Source organism: Haliotis rubra, unplaced genomic scaffold, assembly GCF_003918875.1.
Source record: "Haliotis rubra isolate DU_JTF1 unplaced genomic scaffold, ASM391887v1 Scf419, whole genome shotgun sequence".
Classification (NCBI taxonomy): Eukaryota; Metazoa; Mollusca; class Gastropoda; order Lepetellida; family Haliotidae; genus Haliotis; species Haliotis rubra.
In genome coordinates this window covers 385,429-402,481 of record NW_025767101.1, presented here as the reverse complement: position 1 = coordinate 402,481, position 17,053 = coordinate 385,429, and the positions used below count along the sequence as shown (strand labels likewise).

Below are 17,053 nucleotides of genomic sequence, written 5' to 3'. Positions count from 1 at the left end.
AAGTGTTTAGTAATGTAATTTGATTGTCATGTGAACCGGACAGCTGCCGGTTTTGACAGCTTCCACTGTATATGCTGATTGAGCATGTTTGTTTCTTTATGAGACCATACACCCACTGATATATGTATTCATAATGCTCCAACCAGGACAAGAACCCATTTGTAGGGCTGTCAGATGAACAGCTTGGGCAGCTTGAAGATGTACTGTCCAGTGAGGAGGTGAAGAAGCTCCTACAGACCACAGACCTTGAGACCCTTGAACACAGCTTGATATCCAACATGGCCGCCGAGGGGTCCAGTGCACCAGTACATAAAGTGGACACATTAAACTCATCTGATGACTCACTCAAGCTGGACATATTTGGTGGACAGAACGTCATGGATGAGGCCTCTGCTCATCAACTAATAAGGGTTAGTGTACAGTTGTAATAGTTCATAACTCCTACAGCATTTCGCCGGGCAGTTAATGGAAGACCGCAGGCTTCTGCAAATGATAATGCCCTCAAAAATAGCATTACCGTTATTATTGCTAAAATACATGGAATTTGTGTTGAAAAGAAAAAGGAAACAATGAAGGAATTTGACTGTAAGTTTACTCAAAACCAACTTCTGACGGGGTTGGTTGACTGCCCGAATGCAATTACGTCATGGAACAATTCAAGTGACGTCACAACAGAAAGTGACGATATTCGACCTTGGCCTTTAACAAGACCATAGTCTGCAACATGTCAAACTATGTCAGTGTTTGGTTTTGGTCCAACAACAACGTTAATAGTGCAATTGTTAAGGTTAGCACCAGCAAGAAAGCCAATATTACAGCTATTTAAAGCGGGAATTCGGGTTGCTTTGACTTGTTTGACCCAGAATATCTGCCAGTCCAAAGCCAATGTCGAATGAACCGACGCACCCACTATGACGTCACTTGACAACAGAACTGATAGTGGCCCGTCATTAAGGTTGAGCAGGCCAATATCATTTGCAGCGGCCCGCAAATTTCTGATAATTCCATGTGTTTTAGCTATAATAGTTCATAACTCCTACAGCATTTCCGGTAGTGACTGGATGTGTCAGTGACTCTGAGGTCAACAGAATGACATAAACAGGGCTCCAGATAATTTTTCAACATCAGGAGTACGTACTCTTTATTTGTTCATTATAGGATTACTGGAAAAAACTTAAGAGTACATTTAGAGTACTGAATGGAAATTAATGGAGTATCGGCAATCTTGTGTTTTGTTTCATATATGAACCACTACATTGCTACTCTTGTGTAAACAGGTCAATAAACAATAAAACAATACTTTTTCAGATAAATACGTCTGTAAATGATCGTACACCATTGCTGTAGTGCGTATCTGCTACGTTTCCTATATTATTTCCTACCATATCATGCATATTTTTTATCCGTACATACGCCGATACAGCCTTTATCTGGAGCCCTGACATAAATATGGCGTGAATACGAGTCCTTACGATCATGTGACTTGCTATGGAATCATCTGTAAAGTTGGACTATTAGTACATTGTTATTATGAGCCCAGTGATTGGCTTGTTAGACACAGAATGGGTTCAAACCATACATGGATAAAAGTGTTAAGTCAGCATCTATTGTCCATCACAGTTATGTTGCTGATCCCAAGTGAAACACAAACTGGGTAGTAGTTGCCAGCAGGGATGTATATGTAGGATGAAACAAGGGGAATATGACAGCAAAATCTCAAAAATTAAGTATTGCAATACTCATCAAATCTTGGTGTATTGAGACATCACCTATTCCAGGGTATAAGAAGATTTGGCTTATTTAGGTAACTGACTATTGATGAACCGTACTGTGTCAAGATAATAATAATAATAATAATGTGTCCATTTATGTAGTGCCAAACTCCACACTAGGTATGTTCATAGCGCTAACAATCAAGGCACAGCACATTATTACCCCGGATAACCCAAGCTGCCTGTTAGGCGCTAGAAGGTTATAGTCATATGACTTTTTCCACCGGGTACCTATTTTCCTGCTGGGTGAACAGAGACAATTTTGAACAAACTCACTTGCCTAAGGTGAGACCACATGTGTCACATGTGCTTCGTTGTGGGGCAGGACTCAAGTCCTAGAAACTCTCAGGAGTCAAGCTCAATATGTTCAGGCGGTGGGGTAGCCTAGTGGTTAAAGCATTCACTCGTCATGCCAAAGACCCGGGTTTGATTCCCAACATGGGCAAAATGTGTGAAGCCCATTTCTGGTGTCCCCCATCCGGGATATTGCTGGAATATTGCTAAAAGCGGCATAAAAACAAACGCACTCAATATGTTCACGTTAATGTTTATTTGTGTGATGAAGCTGATGAGACCCTGTCTATGCATGATATGTTTACTGGTAACAATGAACAACCACGTAATGCATGATATCTCCTTGGCAGGACAGTGTCCGGGAACATGAATTAGCAGTAGTAGCTGCTGCCTTTAACGATCATGCATACGCTTGTCAACCTCCCAAACCACAACCGTCCATCTCAAAGGTGACCGAGGCGTATACCCCTGATGACACCCCCGACACCCCTCCTGAGGCCCCTCCTCCTGCTGTCCCCAGCATCAGTGCAGTGGCAGTCTCCTCCCTGTCTCCGGCAGTCCAGCAGGCTGATGTGGGGGTGGGGGCAGACCTTGACAGCGATGTGGAGAAGACAGAAGAAGATAGTATGGTGGAGGATGAAGTGAAGGAAGTAAAGAGAGGAAGAAAGAAGAAAACAGAGGATGCTTCACCACAACCATCCAGGTAAGTCTTGAGCTAGGTACCAGACAGCCTGTCAGTGATGTAGGTTGTCCATCTATCCAAGAAGGGTTTACATCCATGGGGTGTTATTTTATCAGTCCAGAGAGTCAAATTGTAGGGGCTATATGTTAACTTGGGTCAAAAATTGGGATTCCAGAGAAGAGTTAACACTTCAATACTTCATTCTACCAAAATTGAAATAAGATTGCATATGCTCAGGGGCCAAGAATCTAATAGAAATTAATTAATTAACCAATACATTTAATCAGTCTAATATGTAGTCCCCAACAGAAGCAAATCTACAGGTATTTGTGCTGGAAGATTGTGAAGCATTATATGGTAGTTATTGTTATGTGGGGGCGGTGGGCTAGCCTAGTGGTTTAAGCGTTGGCTCGTCACGCCGAAGACCCGGGTTCGAATCCCCACATGGGTACAATGTGTGAAGCCCATTTCTGATGTCCCCGCCGTGATATTGCTGGAATATTGCTAAAAGCGGCGTAAAACCAAACTCGGTCAGTATTGTTATGTGTAAATTATGAAATAGCAGCATTCATCTGTAAACATGCATAGGATCAAATGCTACAAAATGGTGGTCCCAGAGAAATGTCAGACACTGAATTCTCTATTCCAACACAAATGCACATGCTGGGAGGCCAATATTTGAAAATATATATGGAATTTTGCAACTGGTACGACTCTAAATATTTTTAAACATTATGTACACAAATTTGTAGATAGTGGTTTCAAATGAGATATGGCAGCATTCATTCCTTAACATGCCAACAATCCTTTTGCATCTCAGTGGAAGCGCTCTGCATTTTGGGGATCTGTATTTAATGTATATGTGCATATGATGCACCCATATTATGTATGTATTTGTGGTCTGTTATAGACGTTCCAGTCGAATCAGTGACCATGAGCAGCGAGTAAAGGCTGAGCAGATACGCCAGGAGAACCGGCGCCTAGTGAAGGAGGTCCAGGAGGGGAAGCAGAAAGGGGGTACACAGCCCGGAGATCAGGGGGACACCACTCCCACAGACATCACGCCCACAGACACCAACAATGACGTCAGCAAGGTAGGGGAACATGGAGCGCTTAAAAGCCCACATTTAGGACAAGGGAACCTTACTGTCCCATATGTCAATACATCCTTGGGGCATCAATAATGCAGGTGGAAGAATCTAGCTTTTCAAGAATCATATCATGCGTGTCTTTAGGGGATATCTTTTCTTCATTGCATAGAAAGGTCTCAAGATACAACATTGTATTGCTGTATCACTAAACCACTAGCATTATTTTAGCAGTTGTATAAGATTTTTCATGATTTATGTCACATGATCACATGCAGAAGCTATATCCATATCATTACATGCAAATATTATTACATCCAGTAATTACCCAATGGGACCAGTGAAGGTCCGGGTTAGAATTGGTCTTCGGTAACCCATGCTTGTCATAAGAGGCGACTAACAGGATCGGGTGGTCAGGCTTGCTGACTTGGTTGACACATGTCATCGTATCTCAATAGCGTGGATTGATACTCATGATGTTGATCACTGGATTGTCTGGTCCAGACTCAATTACTTACAGACTGCCGCCATAGAGCTGCAATATTACTGAGTGTGGCCTTAAACAACAATCCAACAACCAACTAATCTTGATGTGTTCTTTGTAGCCGAGTCCAAGTCCCAAAAAAGTTACGAAAGAAGATGAGGGTGAAGACGAGGAAGCTGAGGAGGATTCAGGCGGAAGGACGCCCCCTGCAGACAACCCAGCTCAGAGACGGAGGGGGCGTCCACAAACACTTAGCAGTAGGATCATCACACGCAGGGTTGGACGAGGAGCCACCACCAAGACGGAAGAGAGTGAACCGGAAGAGGAACCAGTTCAAGTCACACCGACCAGAGGTCGTGGCCGGGGGAGAGGGAGGGGCAGGGGACGAGGAAGAGGCAGGGGGCGTGGCAGGGGTCAAAGTCAAAATCAGGAAGAAACCCAGGTTGAAGAGCCTAAACCAGGACGGGGGAAGAGAGGTCGAGGTGCAGGAAAGCTGGCAGAGGATGTTGGTGAAGAAGAAGAAGAGACAACGCCACGTAGAGGAGGGCGGAGGAAAGTCAAAGACAAAACGGAAGAAGTTACAGAGAAGGAAGATAATAACACGCCAGTTAGGGGAAAAAAAGGGAAGAAGAAAGCAGCCAAGCAACAAGAAGAAGAGTCTGTAGAAGATGCGGCTAGTCAAGAAGAAAGTAAACAAGAAGAAATTGGGGAAGAGGAGAAAGTAAAGGAAACAAAAGGGAGAAGAGGAAGGAAGGCAGCAGTGAAGGATATTGAGGTGCAAGCTGATATTGAAGAAGCGCCAGAGAAGGTGGAAACTCCAAGGAAGACCAGGAAAGGGAAAGGGAAGGGAAAGAAGGAGGTTGTGAAAACTGAGGAAGAGGTTACTCCTAAAGGAAAGAGAAAGGGAACAAAAGGTGCTGCGTCTAAAAATGCTTCTCCTGCAGTGAAGGGTGAAGAAAAACCTGAAGAACCTCCAGAATCAGAAGAAGGTAAGGAAGAGAAACAGATTGTGGTTGATAGCATAGTGAAGGACGAAGAAGAGCAGAGTAAGGATGAAGCTGTTAATGAGAAGGAAAAGAAGGAAAAGCGAGACTCCATCAATGATGATATCAAGGAAATATTCGGAAGTGATGAGGAGGACATGCAGTCTGAAGACGATGAGAAGAAGGAGGTGGAGGAAGAAGGGGAAGGAGAGAAAAAGGAGGAGAAGGTCAAGAAGAAGAAGAGAAAAAAGAGGAAGGAGTCCGAAGAAGGGGGAAAGCCTAAGAGGAAGAAGAGTCGTGAGGACAGCAAGGATTCTGTGAAGCGAGAAAGGCGAGACAGCAAGAAGGTAGGAGAACAGGAAGTGCAGGCTGGTTGTTATTTCAAATATGATGATGTGACTTTCATTACTCTAGTAGTTGGACTCTGTCTTACAGTTGTCATTACTCCCATACTTTGACTTACTACTGTTATTACTCCCACAGTTTAGCATTGACTTACAAGTCATTACTCCAATAGTTTTACACTGACTTCAAACTATTGTATTCCTATAGTTTAACACTGACTTACAACTGGTGTAGCACTCTGACTTTGATTAATCTCAATCTTTTAACTTCCACTACAACTGATATGACTCTGTAACTAGCTTACCATTAAGTTAAGACTGGTACAGCACTGTGTTGCTAGTCATATTAACAATATGCTTCAATTAGGATTCTGGGTGGAATATTTCACAGCTTCTAACATGTTTGACATTCTCCTGCCCTTTATCATGTGTTTGGAGAAATATACGGCATTAGATTTCAACATGTTCTACTTAACCTTTGTGTTTGAGAATCAAAGACACAAATGCTTCCTTTGTTTGATTTGATGATAATTCTTAAAGGTGGTGAATTCAGAAAGAATTGTGATGATGAATGGATCAGTGTGCTAAAATGATGTCTTTGTTGTTGCAGAGTGAAAAGGATTCCGATGAGGAGATAACGCCACAGAAAGGAAAGAAAGATAAAAAGGTGTGTTGTGTGTCATGTATACAATGTACAGTTTGTGTATATTGATGCTGCATGTAGAGCCTGGAATAGCAGTGTTTCTGTATTATGTTTTGTGTCATGTGTTTAATGTATTTGACTGTTCAACGTGCTCAAGTAGTGTGAGTCACTACGCACTTAGGTGACCAGGGGTTTAAGGGCAGCAGTTAGGTGTGCAGAGTTATGTAACTTAGACATGCTAGGATTTGCTGTTTATTGTGTTTGAATCCCGGATTGGAACTGATTCTGATCTTTGGTCTGTCAGGAGTCAACCATAGTTGTAAACCTGCATGAAAGTAATGATTCATGTGTACTGTAGTGGCACCTTGAAGTAATATCAGGGATGGCAATTTTCGGCTGATCCACAGATTTCAGCTGATTTTATTTCAAATTGATCAATTCTGTGAATCATTTCTAAATCCTTTGAGAAACCCTGACGCCCCATTTGATGACACAATATTAAGTTTTCAGCTGAAAATAGATTTCCCTGTTGCCATCTTTGTAATGTGTAATGTTTCTGTTGCCATCCCTGTAATGTGTGATGTTCCTGTTGCCATCCCTGTAATATGTAATTTTCCTGTTGCCATCCCTGTAATGTGTAATTTTCCTGTTGCCATCCCTGTAATGTGTAATTTCCCTGTTGCCATCCCTGTAATGTGTAATTTACCTGTTGCCATCCCTGTAATGTGTAATTTTCCTGTTGCCATCCCTGTAATATGTAATTTTTCTGTTGCCATCCCTGTAATATGACACTTTCCTGTTGCCATACCTGTAATATGTAATTTTCCTGTTGCCATCTCTGTAATGTGTAATTTTCCTGTTGCCACCCCTGTAATATGTAACTTTCCTGTTGCCATCCCTGTAATATGTAATTTACCTGTTGCCATCCCTGTAATGTGTAATGTTCCTGTTGCCATCCCTGTTATATGAAATTTTCCTGTTGCCATCCCTGTAATATGTAATTTTCCTGTTGCCATCCCTGTAATATGTAATTTTCCTGTTGCCATCCCTGTAATGTGTAATTTTCCTGTTGCCATCCCTGTAATGTGTAATTTTCCTGTTGCCATCCCTGTAATGTGTAATTTTCCTGTTGCCATCCCTGTTATGTGTAATTTTCCTGTTGCCATCCCTGTAATGTGTAATGTTTCTGTTGCCATCCCTGTAATATGTAATTTTCCTGTTGCCATCCCTGTAATGTGTAATTTTCCTGTTGCCATCCCTGTAATGTGTAATGTTCCTGTTGCCATCCCTGTAATATGTAATGTTCCTGTTGCCATCCCTGTTATATGAAATTTTCCTGTTGCCATCCCTGTAATATGTAATTTACCTGTTGCCATCCCTGTAAAGTGTAATTTCCCTGTTGCCATCCCTGTAATGTGTAATGTTCCTGTTGCCATCCCTGTAATGTGTAATGTTCCTGTTGCCATCCCTGTAATGTGTAATTTTCCTGTTGCCATCCCTGTAATATGTAGTTTTCCTGTTGCCATCCCTGTAATGTGTAATTTTCCTGTTGCCATCCCTGTAATGTTTCTGTTGCCATCCCTGTAATGTGTAAATTTCCTGTTGCCATCCCTGTAATGTGCAATTTTCCTGTTGCCATCCCTGTAATGTTTCTGTTGCCATCCCTGTAATGTTTCTGTTGCCATCCCTGTAATGTGTAATTTTCCTGTTGCCATCCCTGTAATGTTTCTGTTGCCATCCCTGTAATGTGTAATGTTCCTGTTGCCATCCCTGTAATGTGTAAATTTCCTGTTGCCATCCCTGTAATGTGCAATTTTCCCGTGCCATCCCTGTAATGTGTAATTTACCTGTTGCCATCCCTGTAATGCGTAATGTTTCTGTTGCCATCCCTGTAATGTGTAATTTACCTGTTGCCATCCCTTCCCCCGTGACGCGCTTTGCAGGGGGTATTAAAATGGACTCCGTCCGTCCGTGCACTTTTGTCTTTTCCGGAGCAGAACTCTAAAACCGTTGACTATTTCTTCACCAAACTTGGCACATAGATAGATCTGGTGGTGTACTGGTGCCTTTTGGTAGTTTTGGATTTCTGAATAAAATATTTTTAGCATTTCCATGGCAACAAGCTTGACTAAAACTGAAATTAGTGGTAGTGCTCTTTTCCAGAGCAGAACTCTAAACCTGTTCACTATTTCTTCACCAAACTTGACACATAGATAGATCTGGTGGTGTACTGGTGCCTTTTGGTAGTTTTGGAATTCTGAATAAAATATTTTGGCGTTTCCATGGCAACAAGTTTCACTTTGACTGAAATTGGTGATAGTGCTATTTTCTGGAGCAGAACTTTAAAAACCTTTCAATACTCTCCTTCCACTTTTCTATATACACACCTAAATATTTGACATAATCATAACTCATAGACATTATCATAAAGAGTATTTTGCCATTGCAGGGGATATTGATGACTTTGTCTTCTTGTGTGTAATTTTCCTGTTGCCATCCCTGTAATGTGTAATGTTTCTGTTCAGGACCAGAAGGGGGAAGAGGGTAAACACTCGAAGAAGAGTAGGGGAACGAAGGAGGAAGACCTTGATATTGATATGTCTGAATTTGGCCGCTACCCATCCAAGAACCCTGACAGTAGTCACAAGGCCCAGCGGCGCAAGTCACACAAGCTGTCCGAGACCGAAGTATTCCTGGATCCAACAATGACTGATTTGTTCAAACCAGATGCTCTCATTCGACACGAAGGTGCTGTAAAGAAGGAAGACCTTGAAAAGAAAGATGATCAGGAACTTGAAGATGGGTCAAAGGTCAAAGAGGCGAATGAGGTCAAAACAGAAGAGGTTAAGGACGTTGTCACTGAAGTTGGTACAGAAGATGGTAAAGAGACAGTACAGATGGAAGTAACGCCTGTGAAAGAGGAAACTAAATCTGAACCTAAAACTGAAGAAGTAATGGCTGGTGAAAGTTCAGAGGTTACGAAGGCCGAAGGTGAAAGTTCAGTGGATCCCAGCAGCAGTGTTAAAACAGAAGGGTCAGGGTCAGAAGTGAAGGTCAAACACAGACGTCGCACAGACAGCGAGAAGAGCGACAAGCAGAGAGTCAAGAAGAGAGAACGGAGGAAGAAATTGTTTGGAACAGACATTGATGGTGGAAGTGGCAAGTACTTTAGCTGATTTTTTTGTACACGTCAAAAGGAGTTAGCTTTCAACTGATGATTATTTCATGTTTCCAAGACCAGTGAACTCTGACTTCACATAATTTAAAAGATACTCTCTTTACCTGGAAAGGAGAACCCATAAACAAATATTTCAGTGGTTAGAAGTTGGTCAATTATGACATGAACCTTATGTGCTTCAATTTTGAGACATGTTATCATACATTTTATAGCCACAATATTTAACATGGACCCAAACATTCCAGCATTAGCTTTCAAATGTTAAAGTTACAAGTTGGCAATGAAAGGCCATTTAAAGAAAGTCCTGTGCAAGGCAAATATTTCTCAGTGATGTGGCTGCTTGTATGAGGAATATGTCTATGTTATGGGTTTTCTTCAAGGCTGGTTTGAAGTTCTGTTGTCTAGCTGTTTTTACTTCTGATATAACGCTGATCAGTCACACACACTGACAATGCTGATGAGAAATATAAACATTCCCTTACAGATAGTGAAGGAGGGAACTTGAGCTATGAAGATGATGAGAATGACTCGGACTGGGACCCTAGCACCGACCCCAACACTCTCTACTGTATCTGTAGGAAGCCACATGGGAAGAGGTGGGTCATGGTGTCATGCACTGGACAGACTCTTACTTAATGGCAACAAGTAATCCGTCAAACAACTGGTAGTTTGTCATTTTGAACAACCTTCACTAACATACTCCACGAACAGCTAGAAAGTAATACCTTACCCTAATGATACTAAGTGTTTTGCAATAGGAGAGTTAATGCTGTTATATTTCTCCAGGTTCATGATCTGCTGCGACATGTGTGGGGAGTGGTTCCATGGTAGCTGTGTTGGCATCAGCAAGGAGCAGGGCAAGGAGATGGAGAAGAAGAACGAGGAGTACAAGTGTTCATCCTGCATAGGTACTTGTGTTACATTTAGAGATGGCTGCATAGGTACTTGTGTTACATTTAGAGATGGCTGCATAGGTACTTGTGTTACATTTAGAGATGGCTGCATAAGCACTTGTATTGGTGTTAAAGTAAGCTGTATGGGTAATTGTGATACTTGTTGTTAACAGAGTGAGTGAGTGAGTTGGGTTTTACGCCACGTTTAGCAATATTCCAGCAATATCACGAAGGGGGCACCAGAAATGGGCTTCACACATTGTGCCCATGTGGGGAATCAAACCCGGGCCTTCAGTGTGAAGAGCAAACGCTTTAACCACTGGGCTACCCACTGCCCCTGTTATTAACAGATAGCTACATAGGTAGTTGTGATGGTTTACAGGTCACTACATGGGTACTTGTGTTGGATTTACTGATTGCTGCATTGGTTCTGCCTGCAGTTATGTTACATTTACCAATGGCTGTATGGGTTCTGCCTGCAGTTGTGTTACATTTACCAATGACTGTATGGGTTCTCTATTCAGTTGTGTTACATTTACCAATGGCTGTATGGGTTCTCTATTCAGTTGTGTTACATTTACCAATGGCTGTATGGGTTCTGCCTGCAGTTGTGTTACATTTACCAATGGCTGTATGGGTTCTCCCTTCACTTGTGTTACATTTACCAAATGCTGTATGGGTTCTCTATTCAGTTGTGTTACATTTACCAATGGCTGTATGGGTTCTGCCTGCAGTTGTGTTACATTTACCAATGGCTGTATGGGTTCTGCCTGCAGTTGTGTTACATTTACCAATGGCTGTATGGGTTCTGCCTGCAGTTGTGTTACATTTACCAATGGCTGTATGGGTTCTCCCCGCACTTGTGTTACATTTACCAATGGCTGTATGGGTTCTCTATTCAGTTGTGTTACATTTACCAATGGCTGCATGGGTACTCTATTCAGTTGTGTTACATTTACCAATGGCTGTATGGGTTCTCTATTCAGTTGTGTTACATTTACCAATGGCTACAAGGGTTCTGCCTGCACTTGTGTTACATTTACCAATGGCTGTATGGGTTCTGCCTGCAGTTGTGTTACATTTACCAAATGCTGTATGGGTTTTCTATTCAGTTGTGTTACATTTACCAATGGCTGTATGGGTTCTGCCTGCAGTTGTGTTACATTTACCAATTGCTGTATGGGTTTTCTATTCAGTTGTGTTACATTTACCGAATGCTGTATGCGTTCCCTATTCAATTGTGTTACATTTACCAATGGCTGTATGGGTTCTGCGTGCAGTTGTGTTACATTTACCAATGGCTGTATGGGTTCTGCCTGCAGTTGTGTTACATTTACCAAATGCTGTATGGGTTCTCTATTCAGTTGTGTTACATTTACCAATGGCTGTATGGGTTTTCTATTCAGTTGTGTTACATTTACCAAATGCTGTATGGGTTCTCTATTCAGTTGTGTTACATTTACCAATGGCTGTATGGGTTCTCTATTCAGTTGTGTTACATTTACCAATGGCTACAAGGGTTCTGCCTGCACTTGTGTTACATTTACCAATGGCTGTATGGGTTCTGCCTGCAGTTGTGTTACATTTACCAAATGCTGTATGGGTTATCTATTCAGTTGTGTTACATTTACCAATGGCTGTATTGGTTCTCTATTCAGTTGTGTTACATTTACCAATGGCTGTATGGGTTCTCTATTCAGTTGTGTTACATTTACCAATAGCTGTATGGGTTCTCTATTCAGTTGTGTTACATTTACCAATGGCCGTATGGGTTCTCTATTCAGTTGTGTTACATTTACCAATGGCTGTATGGGTTCTCTATTCAGTTGTGTTACATTTACCAATGGCTGTATGGGTTCTGCCTGCAGTTGTGTTACATTTACCAATGACTGTATGGGTTCTCTATTCAGTTGTGTTACATTTACCAATGGCTACAAGGGTTCTGCCTGCACTTGTGTTACATTTACCAATGGCTACAAGGGTTCTGCCTGCACCTGTGTTACATTTACCAATGGCTGTATGGGTTCTCTATTCAGTTGTGTTACATTTACCAATGGCTGTATGGGTTCTGCCTGCAGTTGTGTTACATTTACCAATAGCTGTATGGGTTCTGCCTGCAGTTGTGTTACATTTACCAATAGCTGTATGGGTTCTCCCCGCACTTGTGTTACATTTACCAATGGCTGTATGGGTTCTGCCTGCAGTTGTGTTACATTTACCAATGACTGTATGGGTTCTCCCTGCACTTGTGTTACATTTACCAATGGCTGTATGGGTTCTCTATTCAGTTGTGGTACATTTACCAAATGCTGTATGGGTTCTCTATTCAGTTGTGTTACATTTACCAATGCCTACAAGGGTTCTGCCTGCACTTGTGTTACATTTACCAATGGCTACAAGGGTTCTGCCTGCACTTGTGTTACATTTACCAATGGCTGTATGGGTTTTCTATTCAGTTGTGTCACGTATACCAATGGCTGTATGGGCTCTTTTGTAAGGTTCACAGATGGCTGCATAGGCATTGCCTGATTGGAACTGAGCTCATGTGAACTATGTCTGTCATTGAGATGACAAAACTGGATTGGTTGTCAGACTTGATGATTTTCTTGCCATTGTACTCACATGTCTAGGACATTATTGCTGATTATATTCTGGATGCTGTAATATGGCTGAAGTATTGTGAAATAAGATGCCAAACAAGCAAACCATTCCTCATTACATTCTTCAAGCACAGTAGTGAGTGAATTTAGTTAAGTGCTTGCTGCTTGGAAAAGCCTCACTCACTCACTGTTACATCAGAAGGACATCAGCCACTGGTCTGACTGGTCTGGACTGGATAGTCTACAGGATGTTGCCCTACAGCTGGAATACTGCTGTGTGTGGCATTACGACAGCATACAAATGCTTCATGCTGTGTGAAAGTTTTGTTTGATTACATACTTACAATTGTACTAATTTATCGATAAATATTTACATATCCTTTATTCTATGTATTCTGTTTCAGAAAAAGCTAAAATAGCAGCAAAAGCAGGCGTAAAAAAGGTATGTAAAAGACCTTCCATGATACGACTTATAGTTCTCTCCTAGCTCGACTTGGCTGATTGGGTGCTTATATGAAGCAAATTTATTCAGACACTTTTTACTTAAAGAGTACCATGTTTTGTCAGGCAGTATGTTGTAGAGAATGTGAATATGTATCATACCCTTTCTTTTATTTGTTTTCTTGTTTTACATTGGAAAGTTTGAGTGGGTATCCATGTTTTGGTTTATGCATCACAAAGTCCCTATTCTGGGTGTCTCCATCTTTGTTAGGGCTATGGGTTTGATAAGACATTCATTGTGGTCCTGCTGACCATATAACAGGACCCGTGAAGATCCGGGTTAGAATTGGGTCTTCAGCAACCCATGCTTGTCGTAAGAGGCGAGTAACGTGTTCGGGTGGTCAGGCTCACTGAGTTCATTGACACATGTCATCATATACCAATTGCGTAGATCGATGCTCATGCTGTTGATCACTGGATTGTCTGGTCCAGACAGGATTATTTACAGACTGCCGCCAAGTAGCTTGAATATTGCTGAGTGCAGCGTTTAACGACAAACCAACCAACCATATAACGGTGGTGTCCGTGTATGTTACAGTAACGTGATTAGGGGAAAGTTTGGGAATCTCTGTGAGGTCCAGTGACAGTGTTTCTTGCCTCACACATAAATGTCGTTTTCTGATTGGCTGAGCACTCTTCTATTATTTTCAATATACCCCACTTACAAGCAAGTAACATTTTCTATGTACCCTGCTGGGAATGCCGAACTCATTTGGTACTTCATAGTAGTAATTCTTTATCTCGAATAACATTGAATCAAGTATGATGTACGGAAATTACCGATGTTTTGCGAATGCAAATCGATGGAAGGGAGATAACTCTAAATTTGTTTTTTCTTGTCGTCTGGTACTCCATACTATGATCCGATACCCGTGCTTCAAACAGTTCAAAATTACTATTGAGGTATTCGGTAAGATAAATACGTTGTTCACTGGTTTTTCAGGGCCCATGGGTTGATGTACCCTCGATGTTTCTTTATGTTTCCCTCGCTCTTCGGGCTTAGGGAACATAAACAAAAATCAAGGGTACATCAGCCCATGTCCCCCTCGAGACCAGTGAACAACTTATAATGTATATATATGTTACAGAAACCTGAAGGGAAGGTGGTGGAGACCTCCAAACCTGTTGGGAAACCTAGCACCTCCACACCTAACAAGGAATTGGTTGACAAGAAGAAGGGACACAAGAAACCATCGGTACACAAATGCTTATCTCTAAAACAGCTGAATGATGTATCTAAATGTTGGAAATATTCTCCATAATCATTTTCCTTTGGTTTCAGTGCATTGATATGTGTTTGATATATATATGTATATTTTGTCAAATCGGAGGTTTTCGGATGTCACATGTTTGAGACGGCATTGTTTGCTTGTGCTGTGTCATCATAGACGTTGTAAATTCTTGAATGGAGTTTAAGATGAAGTTGACTCGAGTAAGTCAGTAACATGTTTTACAATTGTGATAATCAAGAAAACTATAGGTTTTCTTAAGCATCAGAAAACCAATAACATGCATATACATGTGCAGATCACAGTGTGTATATATGTATACTTTGATCTGCAGGGTTCTGTAAAGTTTGTGAAGTGTGTGCGGATGGACTGTCGGCGCGAGGCTCGGCCAGGCTCTGTGTACTGTAGTGACGAATGTATCCAGCACCATGCACGCGAGTCACTCCGGCTGCTGAGGAAGGAGAGGGATAGAAATGCAGGCAGGGTGAGTACATGCCTCGGATGGGGAAACTGGTTACCATGGAGACTAGCTGGCTCTTCGTGATATCCATTATAATTAGTGGTGTCCCTGCTGTCTTCCAGTAAATAATGTTTTCTTTATTTAAACCCAAGGGAAATCTGAGATATGTTTTACAAATGTTTCAAGATTAGTGGTTTTAATAAGAGTTTATGGGATTCCTATGCTGTATACTGTATTGCCAATGCTGTAAACATTTGAGTTTGGTTTGGTTGTTGTTTGACGCCGCTCTCAGCAATTTTCCAGCAAAAAAATGACGGTGTTCTGTAGTTAATTGAGTCTGGACCAGACAATCCAGTGATCAACAGCATGAGCATCGACCTATGCATTTTGGATACATTGACATGTAAACCTTTGAGAATAACTTTAGGCCCATTATTGCAACGATGAGATTTGGACATGGAACATCTAAAAAAAAAAAAATTGTGTCCATGACTCCACCAGGACAAAAGATAATGTGGAAATATAAACAGTGTTAATCTTGATAGGGTTTGAATCCCATCTACCATCATGCAGATACAAAGGCAAAATATTATGTTAATTAAATTGTCCATGGATATAATATTTAAACTTATCATATCTCACGGTATGCACCTCTCTTCTTCTACGACCATGCGTTGAAACGTGCTGTAGGCTAAGTTGAATCAAAACTTCCTGGCCTCTGACCACCTGACCTCTGCCCCCTCTTCGATAGCAGACCTGTCAATCATCTCAATAAGCGTGCCGATCGTTCAGATGATCACGTGACGTTCTGTGCCTGTCATTCTCTTTCTTGTCGCTACTACCGTGTGGACGTGTGTTGTTCTCTCAGTTAGACATTATTTGATTGTCAATATGGGAAATAAATCGAAACGAAGTTTTTTTTTAAGTAACACAAACTTTGTGGTCAGTGCAACAGCAACCTTTCCGCTGCTGATCCACGCTTTGTTTGTGGATTGTATAGGCTGTTGTAGTTGGTCACATCGGTGTTCTGTTTGTTCACACTTGAATGATGATGTTTTTTCTGAATATCGACGGGTTGCATCTAGATGTAGATCGGACAGAGATCGGCGTACAACTGCTGTAGGTCCTTCAACTTCTAAGTGTGCTAAATAGGAACACCGTTCGATGAGAGCAGTTCGTCGGTCTAATCACCGTCCCCGGAGGAAGTTTTTTTTTAGAGGTGGCCTCAGACTCCTACTTGAGCGAGTATCTCCGTCGTCTCTCGTCCTCCACGTCTAGTCCCGTCTCCAGACAAGTTTTATCTGCTCCGAGAGTGCTAGTGCTAACACAGTCTCGGCCTTTGTTTCCAGTGCGCCTCTTTGGTTGAGTGTTCCACCCCCCTCTGCAATCCTGGGTGTGCTTGGTCAAAGCGTTCACTCTCATGTGGCGAGTGCAGTCAGTTCGGCGCTTTCAACCACAGGGATCAGTTCGGCGCTTTAACCTATGCACCGCTTGCTTCCAATGCGGCGCTTTGTTCCAGTTCGGTGCTCTCATATCTTTCTGTGGTGACATCAGGCATGACGGTAGTATCCAGTGCGGCGCTTTCAACACCTTTCCCGTATCTTGCACCACCTGTCTCTGAACCACCGACGAGTTCCAGTACTCCACTTACCACCAGAGCGGCACTTGCTGTCCAGTCATCACTTTGTACCAATGCGTCGCTCTCACAAGGGAAGAAGAGACCAGTTCATCGTTTGACTTCAGTTCACCGCTCTCGTTCGGTCCAACTCATTAGCCCTGTGCGGCGCATTCGATTAGATCAACACTTCAGCCCAGTGTGCCTTTTCGATTGGATCAACGCTTCAGACCAGTGTGCCTTTTTCGATCAGATCAACGCTTCAGACCAGTGTTCCGTATTCGATT

At 42.1% G+C, this 17,053-nt stretch overlaps 1 protein-coding gene across 1 annotated transcript in view; it reads left to right on the top strand.

Annotated features, from left to right (window-relative positions):
• LOC124288474 overlaps positions 1-17,053 on the top strand; it is a 36,363-nt gene that overhangs the window by 83 nt on the left and 19,227 nt on the right. Inside the window, exons 2-12 of the mRNA XM_046724993.1 lie at positions 147-410; positions 2,417-2,769; positions 3,659-3,842; positions 4,442-5,650; positions 6,258-6,314; positions 8,816-9,449; positions 9,953-10,064; positions 10,255-10,376; positions 13,366-13,403; positions 14,551-14,658; positions 15,026-15,175. Coding sequence (XP_046580949.1) covers positions 147-410; positions 2,417-2,769; positions 3,659-3,842; positions 4,442-5,650; positions 6,258-6,314; positions 8,816-9,449; positions 9,953-10,064; positions 10,255-10,376; positions 13,366-13,403; positions 14,551-14,658; positions 15,026-15,175 — 3,231 coding nt within the window. The remainder of the gene's footprint in view (positions 1-146; positions 411-2,416; positions 2,770-3,658; positions 3,843-4,441; positions 5,651-6,257; positions 6,315-8,815; positions 9,450-9,952; positions 10,065-10,254; positions 10,377-13,365; positions 13,404-14,550; positions 14,659-15,025; positions 15,176-17,053) is intronic.